The sequence below is a fragment of the Pavona decussata genome, unplaced genomic scaffold, assembly GCF_977016875.1.
Source record: "Pavona decussata unplaced genomic scaffold, jaPavDecu1.1 SCAFFOLD_141, whole genome shotgun sequence".
In the NCBI taxonomy this organism is placed as follows: Eukaryota; Metazoa; Cnidaria; class Anthozoa; order Scleractinia; family Agariciidae; genus Pavona; species Pavona decussata.
Genome location: NW_028145554.1, coordinates 151792 through 172584, shown reverse-complemented (window position 1 = coordinate 172584; position 20793 = coordinate 151792). Strand labels below are relative to the sequence as shown.

The window sequence follows — 20793 nt, the reverse complement described above, 5'->3', positions numbered from 1 at the left end:
TCGTTTTCAGCCCATGCCGCCAAATGCTTCCGTTTGTGATCTGTCTAAACGGATACCCTCTTCAGAAAGAAAAGTTTCCACTCTAGATCTGGGGACCTTTTTAAAAAGAAGTTGTATTTATCAAGGACATTCATGTGGATAGTACAAAAAAACGCAACCGCCAGTTCCGAAAATGCACTGAGTATGTAGTCGGGGCCTGAGATTGTATTTAATTTCCGTTGAAGTACATCCATGGTGGAGAACCAAAGCCATTATTCAAGTTCGCCCACATTGCTGTGTAGACCCTACACTACTGTGTTGACAGAGAGTTGACAGAGGACAGGTAATCAGCGTGCTGAAACATGCGCGGTAGAATTTGACCGGTAAAATAAGGTTATCACTGAGCACGTGTGCTCGGTACTGAATGGAGTGTGGCTCCGCCAGTTTTAATGTGAAGTCCGTGGTCTTTGAGCCCGTGTAACACCCTGTGGTATTCAGTGAACTAAGGAGGAACTAATATGCGGCTCGCTTGAAACCCTTACTAAATACTGATCACACAAGTTTGGCTGGCGTTTACTAAGATTGACGTTGTTGTCCTGGAGTAATTTATGAGCGATCTAAAGAAAAGAAAACTCAACCTTCGCAAGATATACTAAATATAGCCAACTTTAGTAGCGAAACGCAGATAATCACTTAAACGTCTGTATTCACAGTTTCTAAAATACATTCAAGCCAATTTATTTAATTCACACGAATATTACAAAGATAATTATTTTTTTCAAAACTACGTCACATACATTATAAAGAATGAAATTATACATGGAGTAAAGAGAAAGAATCAAAAAGTATTTCTTCACGTACTAAAAACTGAGAATTAAATATGTTTACACAAACTACTTAAGAATTAATATTTCTTAAGTATATGGAATATCTTAAAAACTAGGAACAAGTTATTGCTAGAATGTCAAGAAAGCTTATGAAAGAAAACAATTAAAGTAATTACATACCTGAAGTAACCCAAAAATTACAGATAAAGAAGTAAGGTCTACAAGCTTACGTTTAATAATATTAGGTAGGATTGAAACTGATTGACTTTTAATTAAAACAGATTCAATAATACAGTTTTGAAATGGCATAGTTTTCGTCAAAGCTTTCCCGTAACACGTGAGGCAGGGAACTGAATGATGTATATTTAACAATAAACACAGTTGTACAATGGCCAACACGCGAGCATACACGTGCTGAAATCTTACGTAACAACATTTCTCTTCAAAATGTGAAGAGATCAGAGCTATTGAGGGCTCCTCTACTGATTTTAAAAGAGATTATATAATTATTCAGTCAGTCGACGTTTGAACCCTGAAGTGTGGTGAAATATCGTATGTTTTTTCACTTATTTTTTTTTTCATTTTGGGAAAGCTTTTGTCAAAACGGTATAAACACTGATTCACCCATGGGACAAGACTGGTATACATTGATCTTTTTGTGTTGAAACAATTACACAACTATTCAGTCATAAATATCAGGTACCATTGAAAAGTTGGTTTAATTTATTAGGCTGTTTGGCATTAAGATAAATCGCAAACAAACCTCGATCGGCTCAAAACGGGGGTCACATGAGGGCATCTTTCTCAGAGAAAACGTTTGGCCAATGATTAAGCGGCATTTGTGCGTGCTGGACTCGTAATCTCTTGCCTGTTGTTTGGAGCAAGAGGCGTCGCCCGCTGTAATATATCGCACCACTACGCGCAAATCAGAGGAAGCCGATTAGAAAGGAAACAGCTTACTAGGGCTACAAACAAGACGGCAAAATAGAGAAAATCAAACATGAGACCCAGGTAGGACGCTAAGCTTTTATTACGCCTAGAATCCAGTTGGCCTGGTCCAAAATTTGATTGTCCGAAAGGATCAACTTATCTCGGCGAGTGGGCTCTTTATCGTGGTAAACAGTTTATTGTACATGTATTGCATACTATCTGTGTCTTGTGTGTACAATCCTACATTACACCCACGAATTCAAAGTTTTATCGAGCAGTAGTCATGTCATGTAACCATTTTTCCTAGCTAAGTTTCCTTTTTGTCAATTGTGATGTCTCGAGATCATGGAAAGTTCAAAGTTCCACTTTTCCAAGCACAAGCCTGAACTCGTAGCATGAATTTTACAGGGTGTGCTTATGATTCTATTGTCGATTCTTCTTTGTAGTACCTAACAATAATCCCAAAATTACATGTACGCACGGCGAACGTTTGTTAGCGAAGCAATGATTTAATATATACTGTTCAAATTCGAATAGCAGTGTTTTATCATTGAGTTTAAACTGACACACGCCGGTCAATGTTTTGAACAGCTGCAATGACTGTCCCAGAAGTTTCCTTTCTATAATATTGCTAATTCATGTACTTCTGTCGGTTTTAAAACGTGGTTTATTGAAAATCTTAAAAATGCCAAACAAAAGGCTGGTAAACTATAGTACCTGTGTTATTAAATTATTTGGGATCTGGTGAGACTAGGACACCAAGCAAATCTGAAGACGTTTTGGAAAATTGTACTCCAAGATGCGGCCAGAAAAATGTCCCCAAATCCATCAAGTGCCATTAAATGGGCATTTAAAAATTTTATAGGATTGGCAAATTAAGAAGGTCAACAGAGACGCGAGTTTAATTAGGGAGCTTTTTATTCGAAATTGACCAAGAAAGCTAAAGAAAAAGTGCAGGTTAGAGTTTGGACACAAATATCGTCAACATGCATGAAAGCAGGATCGCTAAGTTTGTGGTTGACCAAGTTTGCCTTGCATTGTATATTGATGGTTTGTTTCTTTTTTGGCTTTCTTTAAATTGCTAAGTGGGATGTACTTTTTTGTATAAAATTTTATTTTCATTAGTGTTTTTTACATAAAATGTTCATGCTAATTAGCATTTCATTGTTTCAGTCATTCAATACCCCCACCCCTACTCCAGACGTTTTTTTATTGGTTCATGAATTTTACTGGCTATAAAGTCCTTCGGCGCGTGATTAAATTCGTTCACTCAACATTAATGAGTATTTGAAGACGTAAGAAAGGTGTAATTTTTCTTTATCACCATAAAGGGTGCTTTCTATTTTATTGATCCTTGCAATATGCAAGACTCAGACATGTAAAATTAGTAAGTGAAATTGCCTAGCTCGCTTGCATTAGACATATATTATCGAAATGTTGACAGCACAGAAGAGTATGTAAGAAAAGATCGAGATACACACTTTAAAACCTTCACTTTAATGTTGAATCCCCTCAAACATTTCGCGTTAGGGATACAAGCTATTTCTTTGAAATTCGTCGCATATAAATATAAGATGTGGTATGGTAAGGAGCTCCCTAGTACGTACGCAGACCTGCTTTTAATTTAAAACGTCAGGAACACAGATAGATTTCTCGGCCTCGGCCTTGCTTGTATTAGAGCGCTAACACACTACATTTCCCTTGTTGACGATGATTAAAAGTTGTGTCTCTAATCAGAGACATCAAAAACATGACAGACAGCAAAACTGAAAGATTGAATATACTGCCCGAGAAACGAGGCATTTTTTTTTCACCATGCGACTTAGCTTGCTCCCGGGGAAGGGGGGGGGGGGGGGGGTACTCCCAAAAAAATTGGATAGGGGTGTGCAGCCCGCTTTCCCAAACCTTTACCCTATTTATGACCAAAATCTGCTATTTTCCCTACCCTATTTATGACCTGGCCACCCTCAGAACTGTCTTATAATTATTTCCCTAGTCCAGACCAATGTTAAAGGCGTGACAAGCCGTTGCGGCACGTACACAGGTGCCATAAACATCATAATGAAGAAGTAGCTTCTAAAAAAACGAATTCAAGACTAGAGTGCAAAAATTGATACCCTATTTATTACCAAAATGGCGGCAAAATGGCTAAAATCGATACCCTATTTATGACCAAAACGGCTGAAAAACCATACCCTTTGGCGCCGCACATACCTATATAGCCCATATAAGGTACCCCCCCCCCCCGGGAGCTTGCTACGGCAATGCTGAGAGAAGACCAGAGAACGTTGCGTTGCAAGTTGCAGAGAACACATGAAACGTTACAATGAATCTCGCAACGTTACAAAAAGGAGAAGACTAGATTACTTTTCCTGCCAATGGCAAAGCAATTTTTCATAAGGCAAGTTGTGACTAGGGGCGTTACGCACAATTTTGTCTGCAACTTGTCTCACAACGGCCGCGTGGTTGCGTTGAAAGTCGCAGGAAAAATTGCGTCGTTAAACAGTACTTTTTAAGAAAAGCTCTTTAGTTTGTCTGAGTAATTATAAAGAGACTGAAATTAACATAATAAGCGTACAGCGCTAAAATCTCATTCGCACAAGCACTAAGCTAGATACCCAGTTGATTCAAAGGAATTTCTCATGAGCTGTGAAAGTGGAGTTGTTAGTTTCCCGTCGAACTGTAAATCCAACGTTTGATCGCCGGGATATCAAAGAGTATAAAGGCTGTCCACAAGTTAAGCTGGTCGGGTAATTTTTAGACAACTCTTGCCTTTTGGAGCAACATTTTTCATTTTGAGCCACATTGAACAACTCCTTGTCATTCTGCTAGCTTTTAGTGGATGTAAACCTTATTGAATGTTAACGACATTTTTGACTGAAAAACTACAATGAAAAAATGAACGCCTATCGGTAAATGTTGTACTCGAAAAATCAAAGGCCACCTGCAAACCACGTGAGTCATTATTGTTTGATATACATTATTGTTAAACATACATGTACATTGATTTATTTTGAATTTCTCGCCAGACCGGAAAACTGTTCGAAGTGTATATATTATCATTCAGTGTTGAGTCTAGGGTAAAGGCAATAGGTGGGTTTACACTGAGGACTCAAGTGCAATTAAAGTATCTAGTGTGAGCCCACCTAATATCAATGTTGTCACTCTCGCAGGCTCGTCATTATAAGAAAACGTTAGTAAGGGCCTAGCTTTCATGACTTGAAGGAGTATTATCAGACCCAGTAACAAAAGACGGGGGCCACCAGAGTCTTGACTTTCAAAAGTCAACTTTCTGAATTTTTTTTAGCAACTTTTTGGTTGTTTTTGAGAAATTTTGAGCAAAATTTTGAGAAATAACAATCTACTCCTGGAAAACCTTATTAGACGTAGATTGCGCAGGAAGCGTTTTCGTTTCCGCCTTTTTTCGCCGTTTGACAACGACCAACGATTACCGCTGACCAACGAGCCGTCAACTGAAACCTGAGCCTGGCTGATCACGTGAAAACGGTTTTCACGTGATCAGCCAAGCACGTGTGGACCGCATGTCTCTCATGACTCTCCCATATCCTGCTTTGCTTTTTAACAAGTTACAATGTTAATATTTTCACAGATCTACTAGCCTCGAAGCGGAAACGACAAACTGCAGAAAGTAAGAGGAACGTTAGACGAACAACTGGGCGATTTAACGACTAAGTGCTAAGTGTAGCGGAGAGATCGAAACCGACGAAAGAAAATTTGGAGCTGGAGTAAATCCTCGATTAAAGTAAGTGAGTTCAAGAGGCCATCAGTGTTTTACTAAAAGAGAGGAATCGGAACTAGAAAAGGAGTTAAAAACCTGCCGAGGGAAATGTCGTCCAGTTTAATGGTGGTTGTCCCAAATGAATTCGCCGAGCTGCAACTAGAGGGTGAAAAAATCGCAAAGGATATTTTGAACTCCAACAAAAATTACAGCCTTGATGAGTTAGAAATGTTTGCCCAGAAACAGCTGCTCTTGCAGTTAGAGCCATTCTTTACCCGTGATAAAGAAGAAATCGAAGTGCTTGCTGCAAACCTCGAAGAGTCCTCGATTAAAGTAAGTCAGCTGAAAGCCAACTATGAATCTGCACTTCACGAGAGAGATGTGATACAAGAAGAACTTACATTATCAGAACACAGGATCACAGAAACCAAGGCCTTGCTCCAGAAAACCGAAGATGCAAACAACGAGATTGAGAAAGACGTGGAGGCCATGAAGAGTGAGTTGTTAAAGTACCAAGCTCATATGGAGAACACCATGGAGCAGATTGGGAACTTAAAAGTTGAATTGGAAGAAGAACGATCGAAAGTCGCAAAGCTAAATGTAGAACTTGCAAGGGCAAAGAGTTTCAACGGGGAGGTCCACAAAAGCGCAGATCAGGATGAGAAAGATTCTACAAACCAGGAGAAGACTATTGATGAGCTGAGAGCATTTGTGGGTGAATATGAGACGAAGACGGAATCCTTGCATAACGAAGTAAGCAAGCTTCAAGCGATGATAGAGGCATCAGAGCTAGAGAAGAAGGAACTTCAACAGGAAGTATTAGATGCACAGAAGAGGGTTAGCGACGCGACAACTGACAACATACAGACCGCGGAAGAAATTAAGAAGCTGAGTCTTGAAATCCAAGAATTTTACAAAAGAATGTCAGAATTACAAGCTTGTTATAACGAATGCCAACACGAAAGGTCGGATTTTCAGGGTCAGACGATGGCACTGCAGCAAGAAGTCATCAAATTGCAAGCTGAACTTGTGGAAACTAACAGCGCTCACCAAAGAAGAATGGCGACTTTGGGAGAAGGGCAGCAAAATCTAACAATTATCGGGCGACTTACACTCAGAATCAGGTCAAAGCTGGCTGGAGCATTCTTGGGAGTCTTTGCATTTTGAAGCACATTTGTTTGGATATTTCAAGGTAATCCCGAAATTCAGTATTTTTCTTAAAAGGAACTGTAACATGTACATTTTTTGACTATAAGTTTTGTTTGGGGTTAGTATTCAAGCAGGCTAGGAAACCAAGTGATACCACTCGTAGGCAATTTGGTTTGATGTATGGATGCTTTATCAGGGGAATAATTTCGCACTTCCAAGAATACAACACACTATATACCATACACTATATAGACCTATATACTACACAATCTGTCAAAAATTTATTTTAAGCGTGATTATAATTTGCAGAATTCAGAGTCTTGTCGTGCCTCCTGTTCAACAGATTGTTTCAAATTTTTAGATTCCGCAGCTACCAAATTTCAAGTTTTAAAAAGCTTAAAGAATCTATGCACATAAAATGGAAAAAGCCCTACCTCAATCAGCAGGTCAAACACATTAATTTGATCCTTTCCTTGTAGGCACCTTGACTTACAGTCATTTTGGTCAGGTGCACGCGCGTTCTAGCTCCATGGTAACTTTGAATCCATGTAACGTAATATTCAGTAACGTAATGTAACGTATGCATTGTGACTTGTGCGCTTTAAAATTCAACCTAGTTTTCATAACCGCTACACTGACGATGATGGATGTACCGTCGAAGCATGTCTGGAAATTCCAAAAAAAGCCGTTTTGTTTTTGAATTGATTAAAAGTCATATAAGTATAGTTTAAACTCGAACTCTTGAATTGTTCTGAGGAGTAAAATAATTAGTTGCTGTGTTTTGTGATTGACAGCAAAGACCATAGTAATTTTAGTTTTTCTTGTATGTTATTCCAGTGTTTGTGACAATGGAAGAAGCTCATTAATGTAAAATAATCCATCATGGTTTTAGTTTTTGGCTTCCTCGTCACTTTCCTTATTTTATGTAACTTTTTCGTACTTTTGTATAACTGTGTGTTGCTAACAGGCAAATGTAAATAAATAAATTGTGTTGAGAATTGGTGGAATATCCTAATGAAAACTTTGTTTTACAAAAACATATTCCTAAATATAGAAATAAGTCCAGTCAGTCTTGGGTCTATACGAAGAGACACAAAATTTTCACTTTAGCAAAGCAAACTTGCTCTGAACTCCAATCCAAGAAGCGTTACCGCCTAAGTTATAATGCCGGCTAAGAAGTGCGTGTGCAAATTCTGGAAACTAAAAGGAAGCTTGCACGATAGGCAAAAAATGGCACGGGCCAGTTAAACCCGGGGGGAGGGAGGTGGGGTGGGAACTCTCATATAAAATTGACGGTGGTGATCGTCGTACCTTTTAGGGGAAAAAAATTCGTGGTTTAGTACCCCTTATGACTTCCATCAGAGGTATGATGGCAAACTTTAGGGTTTTGAGCAGAACTGATATGACAGGAAGTAAATGCCAGTCAACTGTCACTTAGTGTTTTGTTTTAGAGTTGGTACCTGTCTTTAGGGGTAAAAAAAATTGTTCGGACCACGCCCAAAAAACAGAATTCTGGTACATTTAGGGGTTCTTTTCAAAATTTCCGATGATCACCCCCGTCACTTTTATGTTTCAGTTAACAAAAGACTGTTGTTTGTTTAACAACAGACTATTGTCAACAAACAATACTTGGGATATATCTTATGAGAGCCTCGTGAATATAGTCCCTGAGGTGCCCTCAAAGTAAAAGTGTTGCAAAGTGATGGAAACTAGTGCCAGCCGCCTTAATCCCACCCCAAAATAACAGAATTTTTCCAAGCAATAGTAGAATGAGCCAAACACGATGAAGCACGCGACAAATAGATTAGCCGTAGTCTATTCAGGTAGTTATAATATCGCACCTCAAATCATAGCCACTAAAATCCTTCCATAATGAGCCCTTCCGGAAAATGAGCCCACGGCTTAGTGTATCACTGTTTTTATTGTCACTCAACCAAGAATTGATTGGATTGGGTTGAAGGGGTCGCTTAATAGATTGATTTAATAAGAAATTTAGTTTTTGAGGCGGCGTGGTCGAGTGTTAAAAGGCGCCGACTTGCAATCTGGAGGTCCCGAGTTCAAGTCGCCCCTGAAATTACTACACTAAAGTCCCTTGTTGAAATCCACGGCCTTGTCTTGTAAATAGCCACTTGGTAATCCTCCCTGCCAGTTGGGATTTTTTAAAAGAATAGGCCATTTCCGAGTTGCCGTGAACCTCACTATGAAAATGAGGTTAAAGGAAAACTTTTCATATGAAAATTAGTTTTGTTTGCATATGACTGAAAACTAATTTTTACAACAAAAACTTTGCATTTAACCTCGCTTTCATAATGAAGTTTAAAGCAACTCGGAAATGGTCTATTATGCTGAGTTTGTTTTGAGTTTTGAGTTTGTTTTGAGTAATTGCAGTGTTCCTAATTAGTTCTGCAGTGCTAAAGAAATTGAAAAGTTTATTTTTTCTTATCTTGTGTGACAAGTTCAACGGACTGATATACTTCTGTTTATACACCGTATGGGAACTCAACCACTGAGAAATATTTTCTTAACATGCATGGAAAGTTTACAATACTTTATATACGTGCAACGCTGACTACGGGGACCTGAAAGCACAAATTTAACTCTACTCACAATGACTAGCAAACTCGATGCATTTGGAGTTAAATTTGAAGTTTCTAATGTTTTAGATATCGTAAACAACAACGCATTTATATAGAAAATAACCTAACTTCCTAACTAAGCTCCACTAGACATTAACCACCACTTCAGTTATTATTCAGTCTATTCAGGCTTCCTGGACTTTTCAACTGAGAACCAGGTGCCGAGAACAATAACAAAATGCTACAATATTTTACTAAAAGCGGCTTTTTCGGCCACTTATAATACATTGTCCCAAGTTTACTAAACTTCTCTTTTGCACTATTATCCAATACACTCGAGTATATCTCGGAATATTAGAAAAGAAATATTATGTATACCGTCTTAGTTTCGTTTGCTTTACACGAAGGGGTTTTTTCAGGGAATACCCAGAATCCTATGCGCCCTCAATATATCGAAAATTTCTTTGACATTGCCTTTTTAAAAGTACAAAATATTTAAAAAAGAAATATACACCTTTCTACGCGTGAAAACAACGACGAGTTCCTCAACCATTTTGGAGTAGTAAAAAATTGAGTAAAAATGTCCTACAAACCGTTATGTACAAGTCTTAATCAATGCTTATTTAAACAGAGTCCGTTTCCGAAATTTTATGTCATGATAAAGTATCATAACACAGTGCTGTACAGAAGTGAAATAAGGTTGTGTTACAGTTCAATCTTGAATGCTAAACTACCCTATTATTTTGTGGAAGCGGCATGCACTGTATAACGGTATAGTACTGGCTCCACAAATGAGTAACGAGGCGTGACAAGGAAATACAGACGAGCAGGCATTTTGTCACGCTACGCTTTCCAACACTGTCACTACGGTCTACAGCGTACCGTCACGTTACACTGCCAGCTACGTTACAAAAACGTAAGAATGAGTATGTCTTAAATATTGAAAACATCGTTCACAGTATGATACCTGCCAACTGTCACGCCTGCGGGTTGAAAACTTCGAGCTCACGCCGGAGAACTTCAGAATTATTCGAAAAGTCTTCGGAAATCTTCGGGCATTTTCGGAAATAGTCGTCTCGTCTTCGAAAATCCTGGCACTCCCAGGAAAAAATCTCACGCCTTTGAATCATAAAAAGTTGGCAAGTATATAAGATTTTGGTTAAATAAATTTTTAGAGAAAGATGTGAAAATTGTTATTCTTGTGATGCGGCTGGTTCTTCATCCTGTGTTGGCGGGACAGCTGGCTGTTCTTCTCCTGTTGTTTCACTTTCTTCTTTTGCACCTTCAGGCGCTGCATCTTCCGCTAAAAGAGTGCAAATGCCAAAATCACAAACGTGCATTTCCTCCTCTTTCCTTACAACAGAATCTACCCTTGAGTAAGGACTTAATTGCGATTTTCTATACCTACGAGAAATATTTCTCTCTTTTCTGCAGTGTGAGGTAACTTACTTATCCTAAGGCCGTAGTGTCGATAGATTGGGGGTAATTTTTAGTGGAAACTTAATGTTCAGTGTGTTCCATATCTTCAAAATGATAAAGGAGCCTTATGTACATATAAAGTTTTTTGGTCTGTTAAGTTATTGGGGTCCTCGAGAAACGGTCCCCTGTATCTCAATAGTTTTTGGTGTTTCTTACCTCACGCTGCTCACGGGTTTGAAACAAAATTTACAGACAAATAAGTAGACAAATACAGCATCAGATCATTGAACTGGGGAGGAGGGGGAGGGGAGGGGCTCGATAAGTGACGATACTAGATAAATACAGTTTTCGCACAATGGTGGAGTATCAGATGGTAAGTGCAAAACCATGCACAGTCCCTAATCTCTGTGCGTGCCGTATCATTACCTTTTGTCTCTTTCTGTTCCTCCGTTGTTTGATCCCCAGCTGGTTCACCTTCTACGTTAGCGGCCTCCTCCCCTTTTCCTTCTTCTGTCTCCTGAGCGCCATCTTCTGCAGGTTTCTCTTCACTCCCAGCCTCTTCCGCTGGCTTCTCCTCTTCATTACCCTTGTCTGCATCACCAGCTGGTGTTTCTTCTCTACCGGCCTTCTCTCCATCACCCTCTCCCTCTACAGCAATCGCCCCATCCTCACCGGTCTTTTCTGGTTCAGCCCCTGGTGCTGCCTCTTCACTGTCTTTCTTTGCATCACCTTCAGCCTCAGCAGATGTCGCACCTTCTTCGTTGATCTTGTCAGCTTCTTCTGCCTTGCTGTCTTGCTCTGATGAAACGGAAACAAAGCACTATAGAGTTAGCACTACCCGGTACCAAGGGCGACCATCAGCAAAATTCAAGGAAAATCTCGAACTTCACTTTGTAAATCGTAGAATCCAATAGACCCTTATCACTCGGCGGCTATGTTGAGTCTCGGGGGAATAAAAAGCTTTGTTTTCGCACGGCAAGCCTCGATCAGACGCGAATTCAGTGCGAGGCTTTCCGTGCAAAAACAGAGCTTTTTATTCTTCTGAGACTCAACATGGCCGCCATATGATAAGGGTCTATACCAGTGAACAAGTGAACTGGTACCCCCAAGTACACTCTTTTCTTTTTATGAGAATTTTTTTCCGGCCCAAGTTGAATGTTCTTATTTTTTGCCGAATCTTTTGTTAGGCTGAAAATATTCTTGTGACTGTTCTTATGCCCCATTCACACCAAGTGACTTTTTTTGAGGTAGAACGAACATTTTAGTGGACAAACCGGAGCATTAAGTTGGCGCACTTTAGTGGGAAATCAAAAGTAAAATGTGCAAAAGCCTACCGCACTTGATCCAGCCGCAACTTTTGAGGGGCTAATTTTAGACGCACAGAAAAACGTCACTATACAGCCCAGTACAAAATTACAGTGCGTCTTGATAACTAGAGCGTTTGTCACTGTAAGCAATGCCATCATCGCCTGGCCGTGACGAGGAAATAACGCGCTAATCAGAGCAAGTTCTTTTGTAAGTGCACGTACCGTGATGGATAAAGTCTCATGGGGAAGTCATTTGGGTCAAGATGCATGAAGACTTGAACAGATACACAAGCCGTATTTCACTGTGCGGCCCGCTATTAATTTGAACGTTTAACTTCAAAGATATAACAAATGTCCTACTAACCTCGTTTTCTCGGTCCTTACTGTAAGTTATGGATCCTTGTTTTTTTCCAGTTGATTTATGGTCCGCGCGCTTCGCACTTGGGCCATAAATCAACGGGAAAAACTCGGTCCGTAACTTTCAGTACGGACCTCAAACTCGGTTAGTAAAAGGGTTTTTTTTTGTAATTTGAGCCTGAAAAAGTTCTTGATGTTCTTAAGTTTTGGTCATGAAGTTTTTAGTCTTTTATACTTTTAATAGTTCCGAATGAAAACAAAAATATACAGCCTAAGTCCGACACAAGATGAGATGTTCAACTATTAATATATTTGCCAGCCACGCAATAAGAAATCCGTTGTTAATCAATGTGCCCGTTTGTCATGTCGGTTAATTGGACTGTCCCGAACTGTATAGACTGAAGTTTTTCTTGTATTATTTCATCCGTATTTATACTGTTTATTTTAAAAACATTCAAAAATCAACATGTTCTTAAGTGACTCTCAGCCTGGGTAATGTTTTTAGCATGTTCTTAAATTGTAGTTAATCTCAGCGTCAACGTTCTTATACTGATATATAAAAAATGTTGTACATGTACATGTACCTTTACAGAGCCTGGCCCTAACCGGGCTACTCAGTAGTGAAGTAACCTACACGTGAAAAACTCGCTTAAAATGACCACAAATTCCACCAACATTACACGCAACGACAGGCCCACGTTCTGTTCTGAACATCCCCGGAATTAGCCATATTTTAATTTATCTCCTAATCTGTCCACGGGAAAATGATGAAAAACAGGTGGCACACGGGTAACTATCTGGGAAGGGGAGGGGAAGGGGGTAGTCTATAGTAAACTAAGCGAGAGATGTGCCCTTCAAACCATCGTTATATGCGTCTGGCAAGAGGAATTTAACCCTTTGGTACTTTAAAATGGCCGCAAAATAGACATACACTGTGAAAAAACATGTCAGGGATAGAAAAGGGTGAACACAAATTACAACGCAAAGATTACACTTGAGGGAAATGTGGAGCAGGAAGCCCTCAGGTTAGAGCCTTTCCATCTTCCCCCCTTCCAGGATGGGTGAACTATGATTCCCACTTGATAGCAATAACTTACATCACATGACTCTATAAGTGTGATTCTAGAAATCGAGTTATGATTTGGGGTGCTTATCATTTACATGGAAAACCCGAAAATTCCAGTTGGAAAATCAAAAGGTACGCATCATTCCATTTGGAGTACTTACTTTTGAAATTATGGGCTTATGGTCAAAGTGATGCATTTTTATTACTCCTTTTGAGATTTACAGCTGATGTTCACACATTTTGCGTGTTATCCATTTTCTGTAAAGACAAGCTAAATCATTCCGTATTTATGCCAAAAATTTCCATCCAGGTGGTTTGCATAAATGGTAAGCACCCCTGATCAATGTCATAGACCTTATGCAAAAATGGCGGACATTTAATCTGAGGTCTGGGGAGAGAAGAGGCTGTGTTCTGGTTTGTAATATTTTTAAAGAAGCTTTCAGAATTTGAACATCGAAAAAATTAGAGCAAAACAAATAAAACATACAGTAGTGAATTTACCAACTGCAACTATCCCCACCCCCTACAACCACCACCACCTCCCCCTCCCATTTCTTTTCACCAGAAACAATGGTAGAAGGGGCTTGCCACATTGGTGAGCTATTTGAGACAATCATTAACAACTGCAAAGAAAAAAGCTGCATGGAACAATTTTCTTTTTATTGACTTGATTTTAGCATATTTCTCTACAATATTAAGCTTCAAATAAAATAGAATCATTTGACAATCATAAATGTTGTGGCCAGCTTACAACTTTTCTGTCAAAACTTTGAATATTAATATCTGTACTTCTCCAAATAATACATGTATCTATCTTTTGACAAATAAATTATAAATTTAAATCTGTATAATCATAATCTCGTAATTTTGACTTCAGGCAATGTTCTTAAATTGAATATTGAATTGGGTGTACACTTGTATACTTAAAACATTAGACTTGCAGACAAAATGTCTTTGTAATCTTTTTAACTTTAAAATCTTTGTAAATATAATAAATTTATCAATCATTACGTTATTTTACTGATATTAACAATGAAATTCAAATGTGCTTTAAGTTAGCTCAAATACACAAAGTTTAAAACAAACTGAATCACGTTTTTCACAAAGTGTTCAATGACAATGACATACTTAATTAAAGGTGCACATAAAGATTATTTAAAGAAAGATGATGACATCTTGGTGGTTTTTACATGAAGCATGCATCTGGGCTAATCGAGGTTAGGCCGTTCTTGTGCAACTGTTACAAATGAAAATACACATCTTAGTAAGGAGAACTGCAGTCACATATTGGTCATATGATCATGTCAATCCTGCCACAGGGACAGAATTTGCCAGATTCTATATAAATAAAAAATAAGTCATGCCAGGTTTGTTCAAGCACAATGAACAATTTCAGAGGCACCCAATGGTTCACTGGCTTTGGTGGAAGATCTGTTTGAAGAAATTTACTGCCCCATTACTTGCCTCAAAATTTCATAACACTAAAATACCAATACCTATTGTTGTCAGCTGAGCATGAAATTATAAGTTATATAGTATATTAATTTATTAAGGCAAGCTAACATTTTCAGACAGCCAACAGTATCTTGGAAAATTAGGAGGAAATACAAGATTCTGTTCCCCAAAATTTCTACAGTTTGAATTTTCAGTTAATTGGAATCTACAAACAGATCAAAATGTGTCAGCTGACACAAATTTGCCCTTAAAAAATGATTGACCGGGAATTACAGGAAACAACATTTTCTGTATTTTTACTTAAATCAGTTCTTGCTGTGTACCCTTGAATATTAACTACATTTTGTCAAGCTTGAACTAGTCATATCTAGAAAAATACATATTTTCAGAGTAATAATTTTTGCCATGAATATTGACTGTGTCAGAATGACCACCTGAGTAAGTGGCATAAAAGCTAGGTCTGTTGATACACGTAGTAATAATATTATTAGACCTAATTAAGTGCTAAAAGATTCTATATTTGTAAAATAAATTGATCAGCACAATGTTTTATGTCATGGTTGCATATTTACCTCTTATCATTCAACTTTTTTGCTTTGAGAAGGAATTGTCATTTGCTTGCAATCTCACAGAAATCTCCTTAAACTCATGAATGTGTTCCCATGACCCCCCTTCCCCTCTCAAAACCCCCCAAAAAACTCCCAATGTAAATTTTAGATCCTGTGTTACTGTTTTTTACCCCCAAAAAAGATTCTTTAAATATTACAAATAATGTCCAGAGTCAGCCTTTAGGATATAACATTTCTGCCATCAAACAACAGCCTATTGGGGGACAGGGATGGTGCAGTGGTGTAATTCATTTGTGGGATCTTAAATGTACTGTGTACCACAAAAGTGCGAAAAATATGTAGTCTGTTAAGAGATCATTAGAAAAGGTCACATTTGCAATTTAAAATAATTTTAATTAATTTTATTGTAAGTCAGTTTTAAAAACAGGTGTTTACTGGATGTTAAATTATGACTGTGCATTGTGTAACAAAAATTAAATAACGTGATATATTTTATGTTGTTTCATTTATTCTTTGAAAAATAAGTGGTGTATATGTGTTAAACATCAGCTGTTAATATGTCCAATGTCTTTATACTTCCAATTTGTTAACTAACTTAGTCAGCAATTAAATTTATCATATTTTATCTTCTTGTTTACATTAGCATGCGCATTGCCTGCTTTGATTTGCTAATAGTTACAATTAAGTTTACAGCTGTACATGTGACAAATAAAGCTGCCAGGTAATATTAAAATTATTTTTCATAGTTTATAAGCATTAGTTTACATATCACCAATTAACTATTTGACTTTTAAAACTGTTAAACAATCAGGTTGAATTTGATCCGGAAAATTATAAACAATAAATATTATATTGTTTATTACTGCAAATGAATAGTACAGTTCAACTTGTTATCATTTACAAGTTCACTGTGTTTTTCCTTAGAAATACAAAAAAGGGTTGTCCTTGATTGCTCATTCCATAATTACTCCAGGCTTTCAAAAGTTATTAGGAATTAGAATGCATAACATGACAAACATTTTTTTAATGTTTACTCAGGACCAACAAGTGTAACTACCAATCAAATCAGATTATTAAACCTTCTAGACACCTCTTGAGTCACTACTTGATTTTAAATTCTCATATAATTATGTTTCGACACACAAACAAACCTCTTGGGGTAAAGTACTGTAGCTGAGCTTATATCAGTTGAGTGTCGGATTGTACCAGTCCTGTATTTTTCCAGAGGGAAATTCCTGGTGTATGCCAACCTTAATGTATGCCAAGGGGTAATTTTACATTCTGCCCTCTGCTTGGTCCACCATTTCAACCAATCAGGAAACAGAATTTGTGTCTGCTACGGCTACTCACACATAAGCCACAATGTACTTTTGCATTCCACTTTGTAAGCAAAAGAACTTAATGAACCCTCCCTATCATAGAAAGTGATGATTCCCTATCTAACCTTTAATTTGGTGGATGCATCCTAAAGTGTAGTAGTGTCTTGCTTTTAATTTTAGGGCAACTTTACATTGTTATAATAGCTGCTGAGTGCGATCTTATTCCATGCTGTTTTACTGACCTTCATCTCCTTCAGCGACAGGTGCTAATGTACCAGTTACTTCAGGTGGTATTGGCCGTGGAGTTTGATCAATCACCACTTCCTCACTGGCTGCCTTCTCATAAGCTTCCTGTCTAGCAATCGCCTCAGCTTCCTCTTTCCTTTTCTCTTCTCTTATGCGTTCTTCTTCTGCTTCCCGTCTCTCTCTTTCAAGAGCTTCTTGCTCTTCCAGTTTCTACAGAGACATTTTGTTTAAAAGGATAAGTGTTACGAACAATAGTCAAACCTCTCTCACACTATACTGTACTATACAGTATTTCAGCACAACCCCTCAATCAAATCAAAGGCTCCTGTGAGCCAACTCGTGAATGCAGATGACACATAGTAATTGAAATTTAGACGGCTACGGAAACTTCCTCAAAAGCTAAAAGAAATTATATCTTTGCCCAATTATGTAACGAAAAATGACCATTCTTGTACTATTAAAATGATTGTCAAATTATTCTGTACAGATTGAATAAGCCGATTATTCTGATGCGCCGATTAAAAAAAATCACGTGTTTTTTTTATTCAAAGTTCATAGGAGCACGCCATGTGCAGCTACGTCATGCAAATTCGTGTCCCCGATAGTCCGGGACTACTGGATTTCGCGATCGGGCTAGTGGATTCTAACCATCACTTGCCCGATGGGCAAGTGAAGTTTTTTCAGGAATTAAAATTAGAAAATTACTGTAGGGCAAGCCGATCTCACAAAGGGAAATATGTTCAACAAAGTATCGCATTACATTTCATGCCCGACATAAATGCGTGAAATTTTTCCTTTGGAGTTCAGTCCACGCAATCCTCAAGTAAAAATAACGAACTATGACAAGCTCTTGCTAAATAAGAATTATTTATCGACCGCGTCGTTTTGCTTTCCCATAAATTTCCAGTTGTAAATTTCGAAAATGAAACATTTTTTCCCTGTGAAACCTCTATGAAAGCTGACAAGATCTTAAAGTGTTCATTTCACCAGAAATTTGCATAATTTTGTTTACGACGTCAATGATGCGTGACATGGCACGTTCCGCTTTCGCGTGAAAACTGACAAATTAAGGACGGTGCCTACTAATAGCGAAGTATTTTTGCACGGTTTATCACTATGCGGGAAAAGCAGATCTTGGTAGCGGCTATTGAAATCCAAAAAGAAAATTGGGGGTAACCACGCATTTTTTAGAGATAACTAAGCAACAATTACTCTAAAAAGCAGCAAAATACAAAGCAATGTATGGCACTTTTTTCCAAATTGAAGCTTTATTATCTCTGAAAAATGCATGGTTACCCCCAATTTTCTTTTTGGATACCAAAATCACTTACTAAGTTCTACTTTCTCCGCATAGTTTTAAAGCGCGCAAAAAAATCCCTGTAATAGTAGGCACCACCCATAGGAGACCCAAGTATCTCCAGATGCGCAGAAAGTATGCGCAGTAACAATAGTGGGCACCGTCCTTAAATTATTTTTTAATTAAATTATTTTTAATTCTTAAAAGAAACCGCACTTTGTAGAAAAAAACGAAAAAAACCTATAACTTTGCTCAGATTCAACGAAAAATCTCCATTCTTACACTGAAATGATTGTCAAATTATTCTCTACAGAATGAATGAGAGAATTCTGACGCGTCGTGAAAAAAAATTTTCACGTTTTTTTTTTCACTAATTGAGTTTACGACCCCGGACTTTCTGAAAAACTGAAAAAACTTGTAACTTTGCTCAGATTGAACGAAAAATCTCCATTCTTGCACTAAATGATCGTCAAATTATTCTCTACATATTGAATAAGAATTTCCGTGAACAATAAATGTTCGCGTGTTTTTCCCACTAATTGAATTTGAAACTCACTCACTGCGCACGCCCGAAAGTTAACGACAAAACCGACCGACTGATCGACCAAGTCAAAAGCCAGCTATCGCTATAACTCGTTCATTGCGCATGCGCGCATTCACGAGTTAAAAAGGGTCCTTAAGGTGGCTGGGGGTGCCACTGGGACTCGGAAACTCTTTCCCTAAACCAGACCAAGTTCAGCTACATTTTGCAACCCTTAATAGAGCGTTGTTAACAGGGGTATTTTCGTGATGCGTAATTAGCTGATTTTATTTCCCGTGAAACATGAATGTAATAAATTATTCTTCGTAATCAGTGACCTGAAGGTTTTGCGTGACCCGTGAAGAGCTTGAAAATGAAATTTTCATTTCCGTGATCCGTGATTTGCTATTTTTTCTGTTTGTGAACCGTGCAAGAGACCCCCCCTGTACGACCCTCTTAATAATAGTGTACTAATCCCTACCTAGTATCACTGAGCCTCACTATATATTAAGCCGGTCATTTAATCACAGTTCAGCCAAAACAAAATCTTCCAGTCTATCCGGCAGATAATATTATTATTTTAATTAATAAGCTGAATTCTACACACATTTTGATGGATAATTTCTTACTTATGATCTATTGGAGGACAGATGCATAGATGACGTCATTATTAACAACTGTTACTTCTTTATTACATAAAACAAATAGATTCCATGCTGCGGTGCATCTGTTCAGTGATAGATCACAGAAGACATCGAAATTGTTGTAAAAACATCACCAGCGACACACTCGGCTGGGCCTCGTGTGCCACTTTTTTGTGCTTATCACATTTTGACGTCATCTGTGATCTATTACTGAACAGACGCACGGCAACATGGAATCTATTTGGTAACTAAACTGCTTGAAAACCATACCACTGACAGCAACACATACCAATACAACTTCCCCTGGGGGTCACAGGCTGCCTTAAGATTACTTACATGGTACATGCAGTTACATGAAGCAAACCTTCACAAACTAGCAATTTCACTGTAGAGCTAACACAGGAAAAGTGAGTTCTCTAATGTCAACCCAAACTTGTCCATGCAACAAAGCATTTAAAGAATATCTCATTTCTTAAGTGTCTTTTTAACGCTTTACTGTTTTTGGTTTGTAATGAAATAAAAGATTAAAGGCAAAATCTCCACTATACTCAGGCTGGCTCAAATTTTTACGGAAGTTTTAGGTTGGGAGCCCCAACTAAACTTTCTTGAGTTGTGGTCTCATGCAGTCAAGCATGATGCTTTCATAAAGTACCTAGGATTCCACACAAAAACAAGTTACCTCACTGGGTTAGGAAATCTCCAAGGGCTCATAACTAAGCCTGACAGATTTTATATGAGTTTACATGTACATATGCCTTGAATACTCTAAAAAATATACACCCAAGAATTTGTTACTCTTAGAATGAAAGCAGAAAGCTTTTAGGCACAAAAAATGAAAGACAAGGTCAGGATTCAAATACCATTATTAAGGTTGTCCATATTTGATTACAAAAAAAGCCGGGCAAAGATTTTTTTCACTTCTGCTAGTATAAAGCTTAGCTTTGTAGCAGTGCCATAGACTGAAAGCTTTCTTGTCTTAACATTCTAAGTTTTACTTAGCAGAATAACACCAAAAATAGATCGTAAAAATTGATTAAAATCAAGCAACTATCCGACGTACCTTCTTCGCAAACTCTTCATTCTCAACGTACTTTCTGAGCCAATGTGCGAGGTATTCGATAGGATCAACGGGTCTTTTCTCCACTATTTCTGCCAAACCAGAAGCAAGAGCATTTCCCACGTGTTTTTTGAGGTATTCTGAGTCCATCTGTCGTGTTTAAAGCGATAAAATACCTAGCAATTTTACAGTCCACACCAATTTCATCAAAGCTCCTTTCTGAAGTTTCTTGTAACCATGGCTACGCTAACGCCGCTGAGCGAAATGAATGTGTATTCGCGGACATCAGAAAATGTCGTTATGTATGTATCACTGGTGTGTATCCTCGCCAGTAAAT

The 20793-nt window shown here is 38.1% G+C and overlaps 2 protein-coding genes across 3 annotated transcripts; one reads left to right on the top strand and one right to left on the bottom strand.

The window, feature by feature from the left end:
* The first annotated feature begins 1429 nt into the window (after positions 1-1429).
* LOC146466691 (uncharacterized) lies at positions 1430-7689 on the top strand. Of its 2 annotated transcripts, none has more exons than XM_085126873.1 (2): positions 1430-1817; positions 5347-7689. In XM_085126873.1, the coding sequence occupies exon 2, from the start codon at positions 5584-5586 to the stop codon at positions 6640-6642; it is 1059 nt and encodes a 352-aa protein (XP_084982999.1). In that variant the 5' UTR covers positions 1430-1817; positions 5347-5583; the 3' UTR covers positions 6643-7689. The 2 variants fall into 2 exon arrangements, with proteins under 2 accessions (XP_084982999.1, XP_084983000.1); XM_085126874.1 differs by having other exon boundaries at positions 1430-1921.
* A 1347-nt stretch (positions 7690-9036) lies between these two features.
* Positions 9037-20708, bottom strand: LOC146466690 (uncharacterized). The gene is made up of 4 exons (XM_085126931.1): positions 20460-20708; positions 16935-17148; positions 11046-11417; positions 9037-10503 (listed from the first exon to the last, which is right to left on the bottom strand). The coding sequence occupies exons 1-4, from the start codon at positions 20604-20606 to the stop codon at positions 10394-10396; spliced, it is 843 nt and encodes a 280-aa protein (XP_084983057.1). The 5' UTR covers positions 20607-20708; the 3' UTR covers positions 9037-10393.
* Positions 20709-20793: the final 85 nt, after the last annotated feature.

What these genes read in the sequence shown, in the direction of transcription:
- LOC146466691 (XM_085126873.1), top strand. Translation starts at nt 5,584, where the DNA reads ATGTCGTCCAGTTTAATGGTGGTTGTCCCAAATGAATTCGCCGAGCTG.
- LOC146466690 (XM_085126931.1), bottom strand. Translation starts at nt 20,606, where the DNA reads ATGGACTCAGAATACCTCAAAAAACACGTGGGAAATGCTCTTGCTTCT. An exon ending in TGTCGCTGAAGGAGATGAAG is followed by an intron (nt 11,418 to 16,934) that starts GTCAGTAAAACA and finishes CCGTTTCATCAG; the next exon opens with AGCAAGACAGCAAGGCAGAA. An exon ending in GGAACAGAAAGAGACAAAAG is followed by an intron (nt 10,504 to 11,045) that starts GTAATGATACGG and finishes GCACTCTTTTAG; the next exon opens with CGGAAGATGCAGCGCCTGAA.